Source organism: Vulpes lagopus, chromosome 21 (assembly GCF_018345385.1).
Source record: "Vulpes lagopus strain Blue_001 chromosome 21, ASM1834538v1, whole genome shotgun sequence".
NCBI classification, from domain to species: Eukaryota; Metazoa; Chordata; class Mammalia; order Carnivora; family Canidae; genus Vulpes; species Vulpes lagopus.
The window spans coordinates 13,819,135-13,840,919 of NC_054844.1; the positions used below are offsets into that span (position 1 = coordinate 13,819,135).

The window sequence follows — 21,785 nt, forward strand, 5'->3', positions numbered from 1 at the left end:
TCCCGCGTCGGGTTCCCTGCATGGAGCCTGCTTCTCCCTCTGCCTGTGTCTCTGCCTCTCTCTCTCTCTCTCTCTGTGTCTCTAATGAATAAATAAAAATCTTAAAAAAAAAAAAACAGGAGGAAGTCTGGAGGCTGTCATTTTAGTCCATGGTTAGTGTTTATCATTCCAGGAGTCAAAGGTACTATAAAAGCTGTTGTTCCCTAGAATTCTCAAAGGAGGGTCCAATTATGTCAGTACATGTAATGGGACCTTATAAGGGTTTGGGATTGGGTCTAATTATGTCATGATATTTGACAGACAGATTCAAGAATAAACTTTATGGGAAAATTGATCACATCCAAAGACCCTTTATCCTTTCTGATTTAGTTGGTGCATAGAGGTTCATATGGTTCCCATATACTACAGTGCTTAACTCCATACCAGAGTGAACTCCAATGCGAATCCATATTGGGAGACCAGGAAGATGTTCCAGCTCAAACGTCCCCATGAAACTAAGGATGTCCAAGGCCATCTTGGCAATGTCTATTGCATGCCTGTTGCCATTCCTCTTGGGTAAACCACTGGCCACCATGTAGGCATCGCCAATGGTTTCCACCTGTGGAAATAGTTGCTTATTAGTGGTCCTACCCCTTCAAAGGCAGAGGAAATTAAAAACAAGTAGTTGACTGCATATCAAAACAAAAGCTTTTGAGAACTCAGCGTGAGCATAGCCCCATACTTTTTCTGGGACTAGCTCAAGACCAGGTCTATGCTAATTTCTTCATGGTTTTATATCTAGTTAAATGAATGATAAAACAGCTATGAAAGATTTTGACCATATGAAAGTACTTCATAATCATAGAAATCATCTAGATGTCGTAACAGTTCTGTAATGTTTACATAGTCTGAATGATTGTATATAATTTTAGGAACACCTGTAATTACCAGAAAAGTCACCTTTAGCACTTAACATTTTTTAATATTATATCCTATTTGACAAAAAAATAATTGTAGGCTCCTCCAAGATGTAATTCACATTCTTATAGCGTAGTGATTCCAAACACTTTTCTTGTAACAAGTAAATGTGTGTCAACAGTATCCCATAAACATGGGGCACTTGGGTGGCTCAGTGGTTGAGCATCTGCCTTTGGTTCAGGGTGTGATCCCGGTCCTGGGATTGAGTCCCTCATTGGGCTCCCTGCAGGGAGTCTGCTTCTCCCTCTGCCTATGTCTCTGCCTCTCTCTGTGTCTCCCATGAATAAATAAAATCTTAAAAAAAAAATATCCCGTAAACATTATTCTTTGATAAATGACGTCTCTTTTAATTTTATGTTCATAATCATATAGTTCACATTTGTTGAGTAGTTAACTTTTCTTTGCCAACCATCTCTAAAATGCATTAGCCATTTCCTATCCAACAAGAACTATTGTTCACATGGCTTTCTGACCTACACAGAGTGAAGATGGGGCTAGGGCAAACCTAAAAGGAACATCTTCTCTGTGGGTAATAACCATTATGACAGACTGTTACATGAGTGACCTCTAAACTTTACTTGAGCAAACTGTATTTCAGGCATATTATTTATCTAAATAGCCTTCATAATAACTCACCGAGTTAGGTGCTGTTATCTTCCCATTTTACAGATAGGCAACTGAAACTTGACAAAGTTAAATATATTAAATGAGGTCACACAGGTAGGACCAGTTGGGATTCAAACGAAGAGCTCTAATTCTAAGTCACTTGCTTCATAGGCTCTGCAGCTTTTCCAACATGAAAATGTGGGAATTCAATTCTCCTTTAGTCTTCTGACCCAGACATTATTATTATTTTTTTGACCCAGACATTATTAGCCCAAAACTGGTCAGCACTCTAGGCAGGTCACAGACCTAGTTCTGAAGTTACAGAATGTTTTCCCCGTTCTTCTTTAATCTTCTTTGAATTGTGCTCACTATTTCAACAATAGATCACTATTCTACTTCTTATAACTCTGGTGTCTTCTCTGCTTCCTTTTCAATCAGTCTACACACTGTCCTTTTTTTTTTTTTCAATTTCAATGATTTGAGTTTATGCCATTTTCTATAAATTTAGTGTCCAGAATTCATTCCTGATGAACTTTATGTTGTTTCTTTTGTACTGCTTCTCAGAAGTCACATGGGCAATTTTGACTTCTGAGCCTTGTTATTCTTTTACTTCCCTTCATTTTCCCGGGTTGAGCTCAGTTTCAACCACAAATTCATTAAATCTTAAATTAGAAAGGCCAAGATCTGAGTAATAATAGGAACCAACCAACTTTGGCTCTGCTGACCAGAGGCAGTACAATCATTTCAGCCTGTTAGGTGAAGTGGTTACCTTGTACACATCATGGTGATCAAGAATGTGGTCAAAACTCTTATAGATGTCATTGAGCATGTCCACCACTTCCATGGGGGTGCTGTATTTGCAGATGGTGGTGAAACCTACAATGTCACTGAAGTAGATTGTAACTTCCTCATATAATTCAGGCTCTACAATGCCTTTCTCCTTCAGAGACTTTACCACTAGCCTAGATGAGAAAGGGGAAAAGATGTCTTCAACTTAGTAATTATTTTTCTTATCTTGCATACATCTTTAAGATAGTAGTAACTACTCACAAGGAATTCTAGAATTTGGGATTTCCACTGAATGGGGTGATTAGGAAGCAAAGATTGGTTGCACATACTGACCATAGGAATATATTACATACATACACATATGATCCATGCATTTGAACTCATAGGAATATATGCAGATTTAGCATTAACTTAGTACATGATTATTAACCCCAACACACATGTACATATAATTCTAGTGCCTACATAACCCCTTTGTATATATACACACTTGCCCACATTTTACCACTCTATTGATAGTAAACTCCTTCTAGATATAGCTCTACATCCAGAGGCTGAGGAGAGTGTGTCATTAATGCAAGAGCTTGAATTACTACAGCTGTCAGATCTGACTTTTTTCATCAGAGCCAACAGTTTTGCCTCCTAAGCATATTTTACATGGTATTGTTGGATATCAGTATAAAGGAACAATGCACTTAAAAATCAACTTTGACAAATTCTGAACAGGGATTTATTTGATATATTCTTGAACCAGACGTGGGTCCTTTTAAAAGCAAAATTAGTCACCATGTAAACAAGTTAAAATTATGGTAAAACTGCAGAAGTCAAATAAAAGCAACTTATAGTATCTTTGTTGCAGAGACAGAAGGAGTAGTACATCAAACTTAGAGAGAACCACAAGAAGGAATTCACACCATACTTCCTTGATGTGCCAAGTCATTTTTTCACTGAGAAAATAGGTGGGACCAACATGGGGCTAGATGCTCCCTATCTGCTCCCTCTGTAAAGAACCTAAGTATGAACCACTAGAATCAGAACATGGCCACTGGGAGGGTGCCTTAGAGATCATTGAGAACACTGAGGCTTAAAAAGAAAGTATGACTTTCACAAGGTCCCACTGCCACTAAGGGAAGAGCCAGTACTCAGCAACATCCCACCTTTTGGTCTTTTTATTGCATGGTATCTCCTCCACAACCCAGACCTTGGATATTCATGAAGATGAGGAAGATCTGGAGGTATGCTATTTGTATCAGAGAAGGAATGTCTGCCATTCTCCCAGAAAACAGTTCGTCAACCACAAGGACATACAACCTTCAAAGCATTGAGGTAAGTCTTTTCAATTGGTGCAATAACAAAGCCTGGGACCTTTGAGAAACACCCCTTTGATGTGGCTGGTTGGATTCTCAGGGGGGCACTTCTGGGATGGTGGTTCTTGACCTGTCCAGTATAAGGGTGCAAATTTTTAGAAGGATACATAAATGTAATGATAAAATTGGATATTTTACCATCTTTACCATTCCTATTACTGCTTATGTCTAAAAGTCATATGAGCTTAGAAACTAGTGCATTACCCAAAGAGAAAAATTAATGTTGGTAGATAAATGAAGAGCTGTGACTTCACATGGCAAGCTTTGGTAACAGGTTGTTGCTGACATAGATAGATTAGCAAACACAGTAGATGTTTTGGAAAGGCTTCCCACAAGGATAAAAACTTCAACATTAATGTCTCAAAGCCCAAGGGGCACTGTTTAAATAAATGTTTAATATCTGGTTCCTACATTGCAGTCTTAGTTTATTTGCAATTTTGCCATAAATATTCCTTTTGATTCTTGTAGTTACTGTTGGTGTATGGTTTAGTTTTCCTTTAAAAATATAAATACTTTTTACATAAATTATCAAAGTGAGTTGAACCAGAGGCATGGTGTATTGTGTTATATAACCTTTGGCAATGTAATAAAAACATCTCTCCATGGAGATGAAAAGTAGAGCATAGGGAATATAGTTGATACTGTCGTAATAACATTGTATTGTGACAGATGGTAACTAAACTTATTGTGGTGAACACTGAGTAATGTCTAGAATCATCAAATCACCATGTTGCCCACCTGAAACCAACAGAATAGTTTGTCAACAAGACTCAGTAATTAAAACAAACAAGACATCTACCATCTAGTGTCGAAGTGGCACATTACACCAAGGGTAAGAAAAATCTGAGGAAGTTATGAGCTGTTTTGAATTGTTTGAGCAAGATTATTGGTTAAAACCACTGATGATGACACCCGGAAAAGGCAGTCAGATTATCTGGATGTTGTTTTTGTCACAACTCAACATTAAAGGCCAGGCAAAGTATTATGCATCATATAACTAGCATTTATGAAGCTCTGAGTGAAATTGCCATCTCTGATGGGAATATTAAGGGCTCCAGCCTATTTCCAGGATACCATTCCCCGGCTGTTCCTCAGCACTTTGAGGACACACAGATTCTGCTGGAGACTCCCTTCAGGCATGGATGACTGAACAGAGCATGTGTGTCACTCCTACCTCTTCACTCAGGTTTGTCAAAAAGAAACTGCTTTTCTTCTATTTAGAAGACCGCTCACCCGGTCTCAAATCATTCCTAATAAGGAATGTAGAGCTCATATTGTAAATAAAGCATGGATTCAAAATAAAACAATGAATACAAGTTATACATTAATGTCATAGCTACTATGTATAATAATAACAACCATGGATATAGCGACTCTGTGCTGAGTACCACATATCCTAAGCATTATTTCAGGAAATTCTTAGGGCTGGTGTCTGAGGTAGATGAGAAACTGAGGCTTGGATCATGTAGGTAACTTGTCCAAGTTGGTGGTGGAACTATGGTTTTTTGTCAGGCCTAGCTGACCTCAGCTTCTATGATTTTACTCAAGGCTAGACTACCTAGCTTAGCCTTCATCTCATAGAACACCTTTTTCCACTTTAATGACAGGAGAACCTGACTGCTCACTTGTGACAGTTTTCTAACTCTTCACATTTTCATTTCTTGGTTCTCTTAACATTGCTTAGTTATTTTCTGAGTACCAACACTCAGAAAACTTTACACTGTTTGAAGATTTCAACCTTACTTCCTTTCTCTTATGTCATGGTTGTGATACTATTTCACAAAACAGAGGTCAGCCCATAGATGCCTCTGTGATGAGGCATCTGATATGTGGTCCCCACCTCCTCCACTAACAACTGCTCCTACTTCTTGTAATTTGGCTTCTACTTTGAGGTAGAAAGAGAAAGGAAAGGAATGAGCATTTAGTGCCTGCAAGTGCCTTGTAGCTCATAGATTCTATAGGAAAACTTTAATCTCCATTTTGAGATTAAGGAGAGACAGTGACTCGCCTAAGATCACAGACTTAGTAAAAGTGGCAGGCAAAGAGGTGTCAGAAACCTGGTCACTCTAACTCTATTCCCTGTGCTCCTCTGAGGGCACGACACAGCCACTTGAAAATAACCTTTTTCTCTCTAGATATTTAAAGTACAAACCAGACCAAGTCTTAGCAAGGTACTTTTTTTAACTCAATAATCTGTTGAAGAATGTGCAAAAGGGAATAATCCTCTATAGATACAAAGGAAAAAAAAACAATACTGGACAAAAATGCTGATGCTCTCAGCTAGAAGGAACAAGGCACAGCTGTGGAATTGTGTGAAACCACCCAGCAGGAGGAACTGCCTTACCTTGGAAGCAACATAAAATTAAGTCTGTCGGCTCTGTCCCTTTCTGCCTTATACAGCTGGGTCCTTTCCTCCACCAGGTGTTCCAGATTTCGAGAATACAGCTGTAGACGTCGGATCAAGGTATCCATATAACTTTCACTTTTTTGGTCGTGAAATAGGCTGTAGGTGGCAATAGATAAAGAATGGTTACATTTAAAAAAAAAACATAAACATCCAGTAAAACAGTGGAAAATATGCAACTGTTAATTAAAGAAAAACATTTTTAAAAAAAGGAGAAAAATATAGAAACGACCAACACACATTAAAAAAAATAACCTCAGGAAAAATCCAATACAAATAAACAAGATTTTTTTTAAAAGAAAACAAAATGTTAGAACAATGGTAATCAATGGAGGTAAGGAGGAAAAACATATGCTATGACCTGGCAAAATGTGTCAGAAATGTGAAAAGTACACACACTGATCAGTCTACCAGCATTGCTTCTAGATCTATCTAAAGGAAGCAACATGAATGTGCTGAAAAGTAACTACAAAAAAGGTCACAGCATTCTTTGTAATAGCAACCATTAAAAAATAACCCAAATGTGTAACGAAACATAATTAAAATATTATGATACAATGGAAAATTAATGTATCATTAAATTCAAGTTAGAATAGTTAAATATACAGAAAGACCCTACCTCTATATTGTTAAATAAAAAAGTTGGTGCAATGGCAGAAATTATTTTTAATTTTTGAAAACTGTTGGTCATCTAACAAAGAGGTGATGTCTTTTCTTTCTTGTTTGCTTATTCCTGTTTCCTGAAATTTTAATAATTTACAATAGAGGGAGAAACTTTTTTTTTTAAGGCTCTAGCAGTGATAAATGCAAGGAGAAGGGAAGGACGAAGAAAAGCAAAGCTGAGCCTCCTATTATCTCCTTAGAACAGAGAGCTGAGCTCCTAAAGCAAAAAACCTAACTCTGGATGATTTGTTAGGCCAAGGAGACTTAGACAAGATGCCAGCTTTCTGCAACCCTGAGAGGCAGGGCAAGCCTTGGTGCAGAACTTGGTCAGGGGGTATACTGAGTGCCCGTAGGGTCGTTCAGGATCGAGATAATGATTATAATGTCTATGGTGCCATTGAAGGGGTTGAATAAATCCTACCATTTATTATTGCAACAGCAATTATAAGTTACCACTTCCGAGCTCAAGGAGAAGATGGCCTCTGTCATAATGCCCTGGGGTGGGGAGGGATGTTTGTTAAACATTCGATACATTTCTGAGTCCAACCGCAGACCGAAATAACTAGAAACCACTAAGCTTGGGATTATGAAACAGTATTTTTTAACAAGCTCCCCAGGGGGTTCTTACTTGAAGACACTAGCATAGAATCTGGTTGGGTGAGGGAGCAGGTGTAAGGAATGAAGATAGATTATCTCCTTTTGTGATAAATTGATTCAATTAAAACAGTTTTCTCAACCTTGACTGCATATTTTAATCACCCGAGGAGCTACTAAAACTCCTGATGCCAGCCTGCACCCCAGAGCAATTACATCAGACTCTCTGGGGCAGGATTCTGGCACTGGTCTTTTTAACATCTCCCCCGCTGACCCCCAGGTGATCTCAATGTGCAGGCAAGTTTGAGAACCACCCTATAAAAGGCTAAGTATTGGAGGCCCAGTTTATCTTCATGAGTTTACATTTTCATCTGTCACACATACAGTTTCATCTGATCTTAGTAAAAGGTCTGTGAAGGAATGAAAAATGGGCAAGAATTACATCGTTTATTATTTTCTGCTCCTTTCACACAAATGACAGATTAGATGTACCAATCAATGACCACACTTTCGTGATTTCACTTGACCTCATCTCAGCCCTGGGCTTTTAGGCTCATTAAGTATCTGAATCTTTGACTTAATGAGAACTATGGAAAATTAGAGCTGGAAGGAATTGCAGAAATCATCCCATTTAAATCCAGTTTTACTAAAAAGAAAATTGACATCCAGTTAGGGTAAGCATTTTGCCCAATGTCCCACAGCAAGCTATTACTAGATCTTGGTCTCGAAATTGGATCTCTTAACTCTTAGTTCACGGTTATTTTTCTTACTGCACTGTATGTAACTGAAACACGGAAAATATACAGTTCAACCTTACTGGGTAATTGTGTGCTTTTTGTTTTGTTTGTTTTGCTTTTGTGTGTGTGTGTGTGTGTGTGTGTGTGTGTGTGGCTTTTTTTGGACACTGAATTATAATCTGATTCATGGCACAAGTCTTAAGTATCTAGGGCCAAAGTTGCTAAATTTAAGATTTTAAAAACTTCTTGATTGTAAGAATTATCCAGTAGCTTTGTAGATTCATAGGACTCATGCTAGACTTCTAAATCCTAGTTATCTGCAGAAGGGTCAGGGAACTATACATATATAGTTCATATATATATAGTTTTATATATATACTTTATATATAGTTATATATACATATATAGTATATATACATATATAGTTTATATAAATAAATAAATAAATAAATAAATATATATATATATATATATATATAAAGATTTTATTTATGAGAGAGAGAGCTAGCGCATGAGTGTACAAGTGTGGGGAGAGGCAGAGGGGGAAGGAGAACAGACTCCCCATTGAGCAGGGAGCCAGATGGGGAAGTGGGGTTCTATCCCAAAACCTGGGATCATGACCTGAGGTTGAAGGCTGGCACTTAACCGACTGAGTGACTCAGGTGCCCCAGGGAACTATATTTTCAACAGACATATTTATGATAAATCAGAATTTATTTTTTAATCAGGCAAGTGTTGTCTTTGAGTATTTAACTTTTCAAGTGATTATTCCCTGAGAAAACAATCTGTTGGGCTCTATCTCCTTGTAATTTTTTCGAGACAGATGTTGCAGTCTGGGAGTTTTTCATTAGAACAGGCATTCCATTCTGAAGTGCCATTGAATATCAAATATTATTAGAAAAATCTGTAATTAGTGAGGAAAAGTACAAGTTTCAGCAATACCCAAATATCTTGGCCAGTGTAGACTCAATTTTCTTGAAATCTGGTCTCTTCTCCGGATCTTCCTCCCAGCAGTTTTTTACGAGTAGATAGACCTGAAAGAAAGAAGGGGTGGATTAGCGAAAGGGGCAGTATCCAATCTTACTGTCTTCCCTCCATGGGAATAGTTGAGGCAGGGAATATTTTGAAAACAACTCAACTCTGACGATGAGGATGAGATTGCTGGGTTCCCCCTCAGTCGGTCTCTGCCCTGCCACCTGCACCACCTTGCCACATCCTTTTAACAGAATGAATGGAAGGAAGCATTTCCCTCCTGAGAGGGCACGTGACAAAACTATAGATCTTCTTTCAGTAAGAACTACAAAATGCGTGTTGTCCCACTAGAGTGCTCTCTAGTTCAGGTGTTAAACAGACACATGTCCTAAATTAGTGAAAAATGTGATAGTGATTTGGACAAGACTGGCTTGCTAAGAGAGAGAAAATGCTTTATGGAAGTTTGCAGGGTTTCTGTTGCAGAGGACAATAAATCATTGGGGTCAGTGGGTATGAGACAGTAACTCTAAAGGGAGACTCTCCCACAAGGATTTCCAACCATGGCTACCAGTGGAATCACCTGAGGAGGTTTCCGGTTTCTTATGCCCAGTCCCCTCCCCAGGAGATTCTGATTTCCAATAGTCCCTTCTTGTCTGAGTCAACCACGGTTCAGAATCAGACGATCCTCTTTCTGACCTACAGGGGTCAATAGTAACCTAACAACACCCCACAATGCGTGGGGTGTCATTCACTTAGCTTTGTTTCACCACATGGGCATTTTATCCTCTCATGTCAACACAAGAAGGGTGAAGACAGTATTAAAGGATATTTTTGAGAGACAGAGAGACCACAATCACATGCCTTCTATTATAGTATATTGTTACAATTGTTCTAATTTATTATTAGTTATTGTTGTCAGTCTCTTGCTGTGCCTAATTTATAAATTAAACTTTATCATAGGTATGTAATTACAGGAAAGAAAATCTAGTATACATAGGGCTCTGTATAATCCATGGTGTCAGGCATCCACTGGGGTCTTGGAATGTGTCCTATACATTTCTGTATTGTTTCTAGATGCTGACACATTCATTTTTAAATTAGTAGATACTATTTATAAGCCTAATAAATGTATCACATGGACACCTTGATCTTTTATGACCTAAATATTGAGAATGTGATATATACTTCAGGAGCCAGCTCTTTCTTATGTTGGGTGAGGTGGAAAAGGACACAGGGAGTGTGGCAGGCTGATAATGGCACCCAAAGAAAATGTCCACGTTCTGGCATCTGGAGCCTATGAATGCTACCTTATTTGGACTAATGGTTTTTTGCAGATGTGAAAAAGTAAAGGACCTTAAAATAGAAATATTATTGTGGAGAATCTTGGTAGTCCCAACACAGTCACATGAATCCTTTTACAGTGGGGAGGTGGAGTGGGATTAGACCAAAGAGGAAACAAGAATGTAAGCATGGAGGCAGAGATGGAGGCAGAGTGTTGTAGTCACAAGCCAAGGAATGCCAGTAGTCACCAGAAGCTCCTAGAAGAAGCAAGGAATGGATTCTCCCTTAGAGCTTCTGGAGGAATTGTGACCGTGCTGACAACTTATTTCAGATTTCTGGCGTCCAGAACTGTAAGGCAATAAATTTCTGTTGTTTTAAATCCACCAAATTGCTGGTAATTTGTTACAGCAACACAGAAACTCATGTAGGGAGATGCACTCACTTCCAGTTCTTTTTCCTCTGCCGTTTCTAGGAATAGATCTGGGCGGAAGGGTTTTACTCCGTTCGCATTCTCCACTCTGAATATCTTCTCTGATGGAATGAGAATAATTCAAATTACAAGAAAGGATGCAGCAGGAAGACATTTCAGTGGCAGCCAGGCCCTGAATTGGTTCACCCTCCCTGGATGGGCGCCCAGTGAAAATGTCGCAGAGCCGAGGCCAGCACTCAACAGGATGAATGTGCCACTAGGTGAAGGGGTCTTATACCCAATTACACCTGGGAGGTTAGCTTAAGTTAAGGTTACTGAGCCTTTAAAACGTAACTCAGATACCACTACCTTTGGTATGCTTCCTTGAAGACCCTAGCCCACACTCCCTACATCCCTTAGACACCCACCCTCAACTCCAGAGAGCTGAGACCTGGGACATAATAATTGCTCAGTAAGCAAGGATTGGATGAATGGAGGGAAGCATTTCCCCCCCTTAGAGGACATGTGACAAAAACTGCAGATCTTCTCTCAGTAAGAACTACAACATAAATGTTGTCCTGCTACAGTGCTGGTCTAGTTCAAGTGTTAAACAGACACACACCTTATATTAGAATCAGAAGGGAAGGGGAGGTGTATTGTAAGGGAAGAATCTTGAACTGACAATAATGCTGCCAGTGACAATACCTGGCGTGTTATGCTTTTCAGAGCATTATACCATTGATACTGTCAACCCCTCCAATATCCCTGTGGCACGTGCAGTGCAGACATGCCAATACTTTTGCTGACGAGGGGACTGAGCTGGGATCACAGTGATGAGAGGGTGGATGAATGAGTCCAACTCTTACCATTCTGGTCCCGACAGCTCAATGTGTAGAAGGTTTCTCTCCGCAGGATGATCTCCTGGGCAATGATCCCGTAGCTGTAAACATCTCCTTTCTGGGAGGTGTTGGCTTGGCGGAGGTGCTCTGGGGCTGTCCACAGGTCTGCGCATTCAGCATTGGGATTGCAAAGTCGAGGGAGATGAGTGGCCCATAGGTCTCCAACCTGCTTTTGTTCTTTAAGGCTCTATACCATGCACCCTGAATACGAGTGGCCTTGAATTTGTATGTCCCAAGCTTTTGAGGAGTTTATGCGAATGCTGGTGACAGGGGGAGAATACACACTTGCTTTTTAAGCTGACTATGTAATGCCAGGATTTGGGTGAGGTCACTTGGCAACATCTTCCCTAAAACTTTCATAGTGCTGAAAACCCTCAAGCCTACCTAGAATAGCACCTGGTGTATGGAAAGTGCTCAGGAAATATTTGTAGAATGAGTGTAGTAGAAAAAAAAAGGCTGAGGGTTTAATAGCTTTGGGGACATATTGCATAAATCTACGAAAATTTTCATAAATAAAAAATGTATGGATTACATACAAATTCTATATATCAATATATTAAAATATAAATATATTTTATTATATATTTTATGTATTATGTATAAATACATTTATATTTTTTATTATAAAATACATGTATTTTATGCAATGTAAAATATATTACATTTAATGTATATGCATACATGTTTAAACACATTTAAATAGAGTCAATCACTGATATTTTGCAGGTGGAACATACTGGCATCCTCTAAATCTGCTATTGCTCACAGATGTGTTTTCTTGGGTTCCTACACTATTCTTTAAAAAGTAATGCATACAATTTGCTCACAGTTTTGCTCTGTGCCTGCTACTCACTAATGCTTTCCGTGTAGTCCACTTCACACAAAGTGAAGTGCTCCTGTGCTCTGTTTGGTTCGTACAGGCACTTGGGTTTTGAACCCTATCATGTATCTTATTTAGTAGCCATAAGGGCATACAAATAATTTTCCTTCATCTCATGTAAATTTTCTAGTGTCACCTAGCTCCTTCTAAACTTTCTGAGATTTCTGTCTTTAGCAGTTTCAATGAAAAAAAATCTATAGATTCATGTTGTGAGATACAGCAGTATGCTTATGCTGAGGCACGTTTTCCTTGTTTGGTTTGCCATCTAAATGTTCATTACCTTTTTGAATTTATGTCTTAGTAATTTATGTGACTTGTGATTCATATATGATTGATCCTAATGGTTTGGGGTTGTAGAAAAGGCAAGTAGATCTATGCATGCTAAAATTTGGGGTAACCAGCAGCACAGATGGGTATATATAACTGAGTGATGTTCAAGAGGATAGCATTTGATTGGCAATTCATCTAATTTTGTGTCGTGGTGAATCATCTAATGAAAGGTATTTGTTTCATCACATGATGAACTATGCTTGACATGTAGCAGATACTCATCAAGCACTTATTGGATTGAGTCCAAAGTCATTTTATGCTTGATGTGACTGAAGAAGTAGGGGCAGAATTATCATGTGTCTTTTATTTATTTGCTTTATTTAAATTCATTTTTACTTATTTAAGTGGGCTCCATGCCCATTGTGGAGCCCAACACAGAGCTGAAACTGCCCCCCCGGCCCCGAGATCAAGACCTGAGCTAAAATCAAGAGTTGGATGCTGAACCAAACTGAGCCACCCAGGCGCCCCATGATTTTTCTTTTACTAAGGGAAAACTGAAGGATTACAAAGTAGAATTAGAAATGGAACTTAGTTTTGGATCTGGATCGTATTTTGAGGCATTATATATGAGTGCTAGATTTCTGAGGCTGTTTGACCCTCAGTTATAATGAAAAATGGATAAACATTCAACCTGAAAAGCCCTTTATACATTGCAAATCACTCTTCTTTGTGTTACTTTTTCATTCTTATCACTACCCAGAATATATTTTACTAATAAGAGGGTTTTTTCCCCTTATCATTATAATTTCTTATTATCACAGATAAATGAATGAGTTTGGAAATAGGTCTTCTGCCTTGTATCCTATCTTTCTAGGCAAATCTCTTAGCCTCTCAGAGCCTCAGTTCTGTCTTCTATAAAGGAAGAGGGTTGAAGCAGATGATTTATAAGGTCTCGTATGACTCTAACCTTGTCTTTTTTACCCAGTTCTACTTCCACAGCCAGAAAGTTCTTCACAATTTCCTCACTGATATAAAAAAATACACAGATGATGGAAAGCCACAGAGGAGGTTTGTTCCCCTTAAGAAGCATTTGTTGAAAACTGACAAGGGTGAAGTGCTGGAGAATGAGCCAGCTGTTTCCTCTGGTGGCTCCTGGTGTTTATTTTCTGATCAGCATCACCACTCCCTGACTACTTTTCATGGGCTAGTGAGAATTTTTCTTTTTTTAAAAATGGGAAACCACAGAAAATTTCATTCATTACAGACCTTTTTTTGGAGGCAAAATGGAATTGCAGCCAAAGTCAGTGATCTTCACCACCATCCTACTGTCTACCACACAGTTGGTGGATTTCAGGCGGCCATGAACTTCCGTCTTACTGGAGTGTAGGTAGGACATGCCCTGTAATTTTTTCCGATGACAGGGAAACAAAGAGAGATGATACTCTTCAGCTGCTTGATTGTTTTTAAGAAAGAAATGACATTTTGAAACCATTTCAGCATGCAGATAGAATCAATCACACTATCAGGCTTTAAATTTAATTCCATTAATTTTACTTTAAAAATATTGTGAATGCCCTAAAATAATATTTGCCTTGACATTGCATCTTAAAAGGTAATTAATTATCTTAAATAATTATATCTAATATGAAACAAAGTGTGATCCTAATTTAAGTGTTTCTGCTGACCACTTATTCCATCTGTGATCTTGGGCATATCTCTGGTCTTCGGCCTCAATTAAAAAATATGAACAATACAGTCTTGCTTTTCTGAAAGGAGGAGCTAGGCTTGTTATTTCTAAAATATAATTGGTCTTGTTCTCTTTTGAAAGAGAATGTTTCCTTCAGTTATGAAAAGGGAAGCCCCCACCCCCAGGCCTCCACCCCTGCCACCAGTTTTTGGGCTGCTATGGTTCCCTCTGATGGCCAGAGGTGTCATTGCAGAAATTGGTTTTCAGCCCGGATCAGAGCAGTGAAAAGTGGCAAAGAAGGTAGGTATCCTGTAATATTTTTTATTTTTACTTTTTAATTTTTTTTCTTTACCCGCCCAGAACAGCAAGGTTTTTTTTGAGTCTGGATTTTATTTTATTTATTTTTTTGTATATTTTTTATTGGAGTTTGATTTGCCAACATATAGTATGATCCCGTAATTTTTTAAAAACCGATTCTAATCCTAGATGACTTTCAGGTGATTTGAGACTGTATCAAACAGCTCAATCTTGGAACTGACTTTTCTCATTACTGAATGAGGTCCTGGTCACTGGTATCCACTTCCTTTTCATATCCTATCTGGGAATATACATGTTCAAATTCATTATTGCCTCATGCCAGAGGGTTGCCTGCCCTATCTTTTCTTGTAAAAAGTTGAAGATGGTTGTCTTGCCTGCAGTTAATATGATTTTGCTTTCAGCAAGTCTACAAAAATGTGTGCCCATATTCAGCATAGAGAAAATATAATAATGAAGTTTGTATATCGAACATTTATTTGTACCAAGCATCATATGAAGTGCATGCATTATTTACAAAATCCTCACAACAACCCTCTGAATAGGCACTATTTTTATTATCATTTTACAGATGAAGAAACCAATGCTCAGAGAAGTAGAAAGCCTGCTAGATCTGTTTTCCAATGTTTAATTTTCATAAATGCCTTTTGTGTTTGCAGGTCTCTTACCTTAGCAATGTCATACAAGACCGAGATCTTAAACTCCCAATCCATGAATGTACCATCAGGGTAGGAAATGGTGTCATTTAAAACTTCCTGAACAGTAGAAAAAGAAAAGGAAGAAGTTGTTGCGAGGAGGGATACTATGGAGAGATGATTACAGGCCAATAGTGATCTTCTAGTGACAGGTCCTAGGGCTCAGAAACAAAATGACACTCTGTTGTCCTGGTTTTCCTGAACATGCATTTCTTTTCTTTCCTATGAAATATCAGGGGGCTCTCACTGCAAAAAAAATGCACAGGAGATGCCCATAGTACCCCAAATCCCGGTTCTTCCACCAGCCAGGGGTAAAGGAATGAGCAGACACCTGCCTGGAGCATGAGCTGTCAGCTGATTCACAGGTGGCTGGGCTGCAGATTCCAGTTCATTGAAATTACACTAGTGTGGGAAGTGCCTGTGTAGCTCAGTCAGTTAACTGTCTGCCTTCAGCTCAGGTCATGATTCCAGGGTCCTGGGATCAAGCCTGCATTGGGCTCCCTGCTTAGCAGGGAGTCTGCTTCTCCCTCTGTTCCTCTTTCTCCTTTCTCTCCTTCTCTCTCTCTCTTTCTCATAAATACAATCTTAGAAAAAAAATTACACTTGTGTGTTTAAACCAAAATTTGCTATTGGGGAATCCCTTCCTTAGGCATACGTTTTATGATCAGTTGCATCCATTGGCTTACAGCCCTGTTTTCTTTACGTTTACCAAGTCCTCTGTCCATAAGAGCAAGTTCTTATATTTTGTATTAATTGTATCACCTAGAATTTTGAATTCACCATTTTAATATGATGATGGTTCTATCAAGATACAGGGTTTTAGCTAAGCTAATAATTATTCTTTTTTTAAAAGATTTTATTTATTTATTCATGAGAGATACACAGAGAGAGAGAGAGAGAGAGAGAGAGAGAGAGAGAGAGAGGTAGAGACACAGGCAGAGGGAGAAGCAGGCTCCATGCAAGGAGCCTGACGAGGGACTCGATTCCGGGTCTCCAGGATCATGCCCTGGGCTGAAGGCAGCGCTAAACTGCTGAGCCACCTGGGCTGCCCTGAGCCACCTAGGCTGCCCGCTAATAATTATTCTTCATAGTAAAACTGTAACAGCCTAACAATAGTTTCCTGTTTTGGGAAAAAGCCCCATTTGACCTTTGGTTTTAACTCAGGCTCTGCAACCATGATTTCCAAAGAAGGATCCAAAGTCACTAATCATTTCACATAAGGCTTGCTTGGCTGTGGGTACCAGGCCAGGTTAAGAGAGGGAAATTATGAACAGACGGACTCTAAAGTAATTCTCTCCCTTAGCACCTGGCATGTTTTATATTTTTATTTATTATCTCTTCTTCCTATAAAAATGTAAACCGTGATAGTTTTTGTCATTATCTGCAATATCTAGAACACTGTCTGGCATATATAGATGGCTCATAAATATTTGTTGCATAAATGAATCAATTGTTCCTAATAAGGTTAGCCAACATTTTTGTATATTTATAAGATGAGAAGTATAATGTTTTTATTTGGGGAGAAATTTGTTCATTTGTTTCCTTACAAAAGTAGGTTCCAATGGGATTTACCACGGATTGGAGCCTAAAGGGATTATGTCAGGGAGAGCGCTATAAAGTTTGCACTGGCACAGCCTTTGCTTTGCGATTCAAGACACAAAGGAGTGGTTTGCTTCCAACATGGGTAAGCAATGCCAGAAAGGGGCCCAGGACCACTCTGATAATAGAGGTTTCCTACCTTAGGGCAGAGAGCCAAAACACTATCTACATTGAGCATTTTAGGGATTAAAAAGCCATGTGAAACCCTTAGAGTAGGCCCTGTTAATTGGTATTCTAAAATTTCATGTCACTGAAATCAAATTAATCCGATTTGGTCTAGCTCTCATATGAAAAACATTTCTATAGATGGTCCCTGCCTGACTTATGATGGTCCAGCTTATAATTTTTTTTACTTTACAATGGCATGAAAGTGAAAGTGATATGTATTTGGTATAGACAATACTTCGAATTTTGAATCTGGATCTTTTCCCGGGCTGGCAGTTCATGATGCTAGGCAGTGAGCCTCAGCCCCCAGTCAGGCACTCGTTCACAAGGGTAAACAACCAGTACACTTACAACCATCCTGTTTTTTGTTTCTCAGTATAGTGTCAGTATATTATATGAGATATTCAACCCTTTGTTTTAAATAGGCTTTGTGTTAGAAGATTTTCCCAATTGTAGTCTAACGTAAATGTTCTGAGTATATTTAACGTGGGCCAGGCTAAGGTGGGCTGTTTGGTAGGTTAGATGTACTAAATGCACTTTGACTTAAGATATTTTCAACTTATGATGGCTTTATGGGGATGTAGATCAAAGAAGCTCTATAATTTTGAGAGGCCCCAAATTGTTATTAGGAAACTGTATTTATTTAAGTATCAATTTAAATGATACTTTTCAGCACCAATTAAAATGATCATATGAATTTTCTATGACTTTTTGATATGATGCATTATAGTAATATTTTTTTCCTTTCACAGAATTAACCATATCTGATTATATTATGCCTTTTATATACAACTGGCTTAGAGTTACTAGTATTTTATTTATGATTTTTTCATCTAATTTTATAAATGTGGTTAGTCTTTAATTATATTTCAGTCTCAACTTTATGCTAGCTTTGTTGGATATTAAATTAATTTAGAAGATGCTCATTTTTCATTTAACATTCGAATAGTATTTATGTAGATAATGAGAATTATTTTTTGAAGTTTTAAAGAATTAAACTGAATCTGCCATTCTCTATAATGGAAATTATAATTTCTTGCATTATTATTGTCCTATTTAAGTTTTTACTTTTTGAGTCAAATTTTCATGACTATATTGGTTCTGAAATTTTTCCTTTTAATATTTTATAATTTAATAATCCTAAAATATTCTTTCACAACTGAAAATACATTTTTCAGAGCTTTCTTTTTTATTCCCACTTCTGTGTATTTTTGTTTTAAAAATTTTAATTAGAAGTATGAGAGGTTTTTATGATGTTTTTTTCCTTCCAAGTTTTTATTTAAATTCCAGCTAGTTAACATACAGCGTAATGTTAGTTTTAGGTGTGGAATTTACTGATTCAACATTTACATACAACACCCAGTGTTCATCAAAACATGTACCCTCCGTAATCCCCATTACCCGTTTAACCCATCCCCTACCCACCTCCCATTTGATAACCATCAGTTGGTTCTCTACAGTTCAGAGTCTATTTCCTGGTTTTCCTCTCTTTTTTTTTTTTTTGTCCCTTCCACGTTCATTTGTTTTGTTTTTTAAATTCTACATATGATTGAAATCATGGTATTTGTCTTTCTCTGACTGACTTATTTCACTTAGCATAATAATCTGTAGTTCCATCTATGTCATTGCAAATGACAGATTTCATTCTTTTTAATGGCTGAGTAATGTTCCTGTGTGTGTGTGTGTGTGTGTGTGTGCATGTGTGTACGAAACCTTTTTTATCCATTCATCTGTCAATGGACATTTGGGCTCTTTCCATAATTTGGCTATTGTTAGTAATGCTGCTATAAACATCAGGGTGCATATATCTCTTCAAATTAGTATTTTTGTATCCTTTGGGTAAATACCTAGTACTGCAATCGATGGATCATAGGGTAGTTTTATTTTTAACTTCTTGAGGAACTTTCATACTGTTTTCCAGAGTGGCTGCCTCAGTTTGCATTCCCACCAATAGTGTAAGAGAGTTCCCCTTTCCCCGTATCCTTGCCAGCCCCTGTTGTTTTCTCTGTCATTCATTTTAACCATTCTGACTGGTGTGAGGTGATAGCTCATTGTAGGTTTTTTAAAAAAGATTTTATTTATTTATTCATGAGAGACACAGAGAGAGTCAGAGACATAGGCAGAGGGAGAAGTCAGCTCCCTGAAGAGAGCCTGATGGGGGACTTGACCTCGGGATCCTGGGATCACAACCCAAGCCCAAGGCAGATGCTCAACCACTGAGCCACCCAGTTTTTAACCCATTTTTTAACCCATTTTTTAGCTGGATTATTTGCTTTTGGGTGTTGAGGTTTCTACGTTCTTTATAGATTTTGGATACTAGTCCTTTATCTGATATGTCATTTGCAAATATCTTCTCCCATTCTGTAGGTTGCCTTTCAGTTTTGCTGCTTGTTTTCTTCACTATGCTGAAACTTTTTATTTTGATGAAGTCCCAATAGTTTACTTTTGTTTTTGTTTCCCTTGCCCCTGGAGATGTGTCTATTAAGAATTTGTTGGGGCCAATGTCAAAGCTTTTATGTTTTATATTAAAAAAGCCTCATGAATGCATTTTAAAATCCTATCTTTTTAATAATAATTAAACTTTATAAGTTTCCTTTCCTTCGGCTATAGTTATTCTTCTAAATTTTGCATTGAATACTTAGATTATTTTTTAATTGAAAATAACATTTAGGGCTATTATTTTTTCCCTTGAGGATAGATTTGAGTGTATGCTATATATTTTGAAAGCTACTATTCTTTTTTTTAAATTGAAACTTATTTAAAAAATTCTAAGAAGTTAATTTAAATTTTTTATTATTTTAAAATTTTATTGTATTATGAATATTTGGACTTCTTTGAAGTTGCTGCTGCCCCCAATCTTAGTACTTTGGCTTTGTTATAGGAAGGGCATTGAGGTTATTTTTAAGGAAATTAAGGAACTAGGTCCGAAAGTAGCCCAAAGGCAGTGACCATACATTCATTTTTCTTGGATCCAGTTGTAAATTATATCTGCTGTTCCAATATAATTGTTATAGTATCCCTTTCCTTCTCAAAGTATCCTGATAAATTATATGGTCACTCTACCCAAAGGTATGTAAAAGGTGAAAAGCTCTCAAAACATATGCCCAGAAAGTGCTCAAGGTGAGGTGCAAATATTTCAGTGCTGTTCGATGCAAGTATCCTGGATTCCTTCCTGCTCCTGCTCATTTCCCCATTCTAGTCCTGTTTCTGCTTGAAACGGACTTTCTTTCTTATATGTAAATGGTTCTTATATATACCTGCCCTTCTGAACTACCCAGTGATTTGATATTCCTAGCTTAAACCTTTGTTCTTTCCAAGAACTTGGCTCAGCCCTGTCTTACTTTCTCTTTCTGCTTCAAACTTGCTCAACCAAAATGCCTGACCACATCTGGCAACTCTTGGGCCATCTTCAATTTCTCCCAAAAGAGAAAAGGGTAGGAATTTAAAATGTAGCAGAACCAGGATTCATGGACAACTCTCTAATGCGTATTTGGTGCTATCATAATGACGATTATTCTCTTAATACTAAAGTAAGTATGCAAGTAAAATGAAATGAAATTAGAGGTAATCACTCACTTTTCCACATCTGTTCTCTGGTTTTTCAATTCTATACTTTGACTTCCTGACTATTTTTGGCTTTTTTTTTTCTTTTTGTAGAGATGTAATAAGACTGACAAAATCTAAGTGATCTAGTTGGTAAGCATATGGATCCACAAATTTTTCCGGATAATTCTCTGATATTTTACTGGATAAACACTTAAAGTTTCTACGAAGTATTTTTTTCTCATAGGGTGGCCAGTTAGGACATTGGAAATGATCATGGTTCCTTACCCGGAGGGATCCTCTCTCGCAGTATTCGATCACCCCAAAGATCATGGTATCAAGCTTCACTGTGCCGTAGAACTTGGTTAAGTTGTAATAGTCAATCTGAAGCAACTAAGAAAACATGTTTATTTATAAAGCAAGTCAGGCAGAAAGAAGTGCCACAGTAAAAATTAATACGCTCATAAAACATGTCATGCTTTAGGTCTTTGGGAAGATGTATCGTTCTTGATACGTTGAAATGTCAGTACATTTCTTACTGACACTACATCTTCCTTGACAGTCTTTCTTTTATCAGCAAGGAGACTGGAAAATGAACCTTTGACTGCACTCAAATAATATCAGGGCCATTTTCAAGGATATGTTAAGAGATTTCTGATTTGTTCTAACATCACTCTTCAACCCCCTGTTTGTAGAATTCTCAACCAACAGAAGTATAGTCACCCACTTCTTGGTCTGAGGGCTTTTTTTGTCTCCATCCCCAATAAAATATGGCTCCACTAAGGACTTTAGTGCTGAGGGAAAATGGAGTGAAGCTATTTCTCACGTAAGGATTTCAAGTAAGAGACACATACCTTGTTCAATTCTATCTTCTGTTTCTCAGTGAAATTCCCATCATTGTGCTTGAGATCCTTTAGAATCACTCGCTGCAAAGATCGTTTGAATTAAGGAGA

General features: G+C 37.8%; 1 protein-coding gene across 1 annotated transcript in view; it reads right to left on the bottom strand.

The window, feature by feature from the left end:
- Positions 1 to 21,785, bottom strand: part of GUCY2C (guanylate cyclase 2C) — a 70,875-nt gene that overhangs the window by 8,824 nt on the left and 40,266 nt on the right. Inside the window, 10 exon segments of the mRNA XM_041736438.1 lie at positions 424 to 598; positions 2,333 to 2,525; positions 6,064 to 6,222; positions 9,060 to 9,151; positions 10,813 to 10,901; positions 11,646 to 11,783; positions 14,095 to 14,227; positions 15,499 to 15,585; positions 21,121 to 21,225; positions 21,687 to 21,758. Coding sequence (XP_041592372.1) covers positions 424 to 598; positions 2,333 to 2,525; positions 6,064 to 6,222; positions 9,060 to 9,151; positions 10,813 to 10,901; positions 11,646 to 11,783; positions 14,095 to 14,227; positions 15,499 to 15,585; positions 21,121 to 21,225; positions 21,687 to 21,758 — 1,243 coding nt within the window.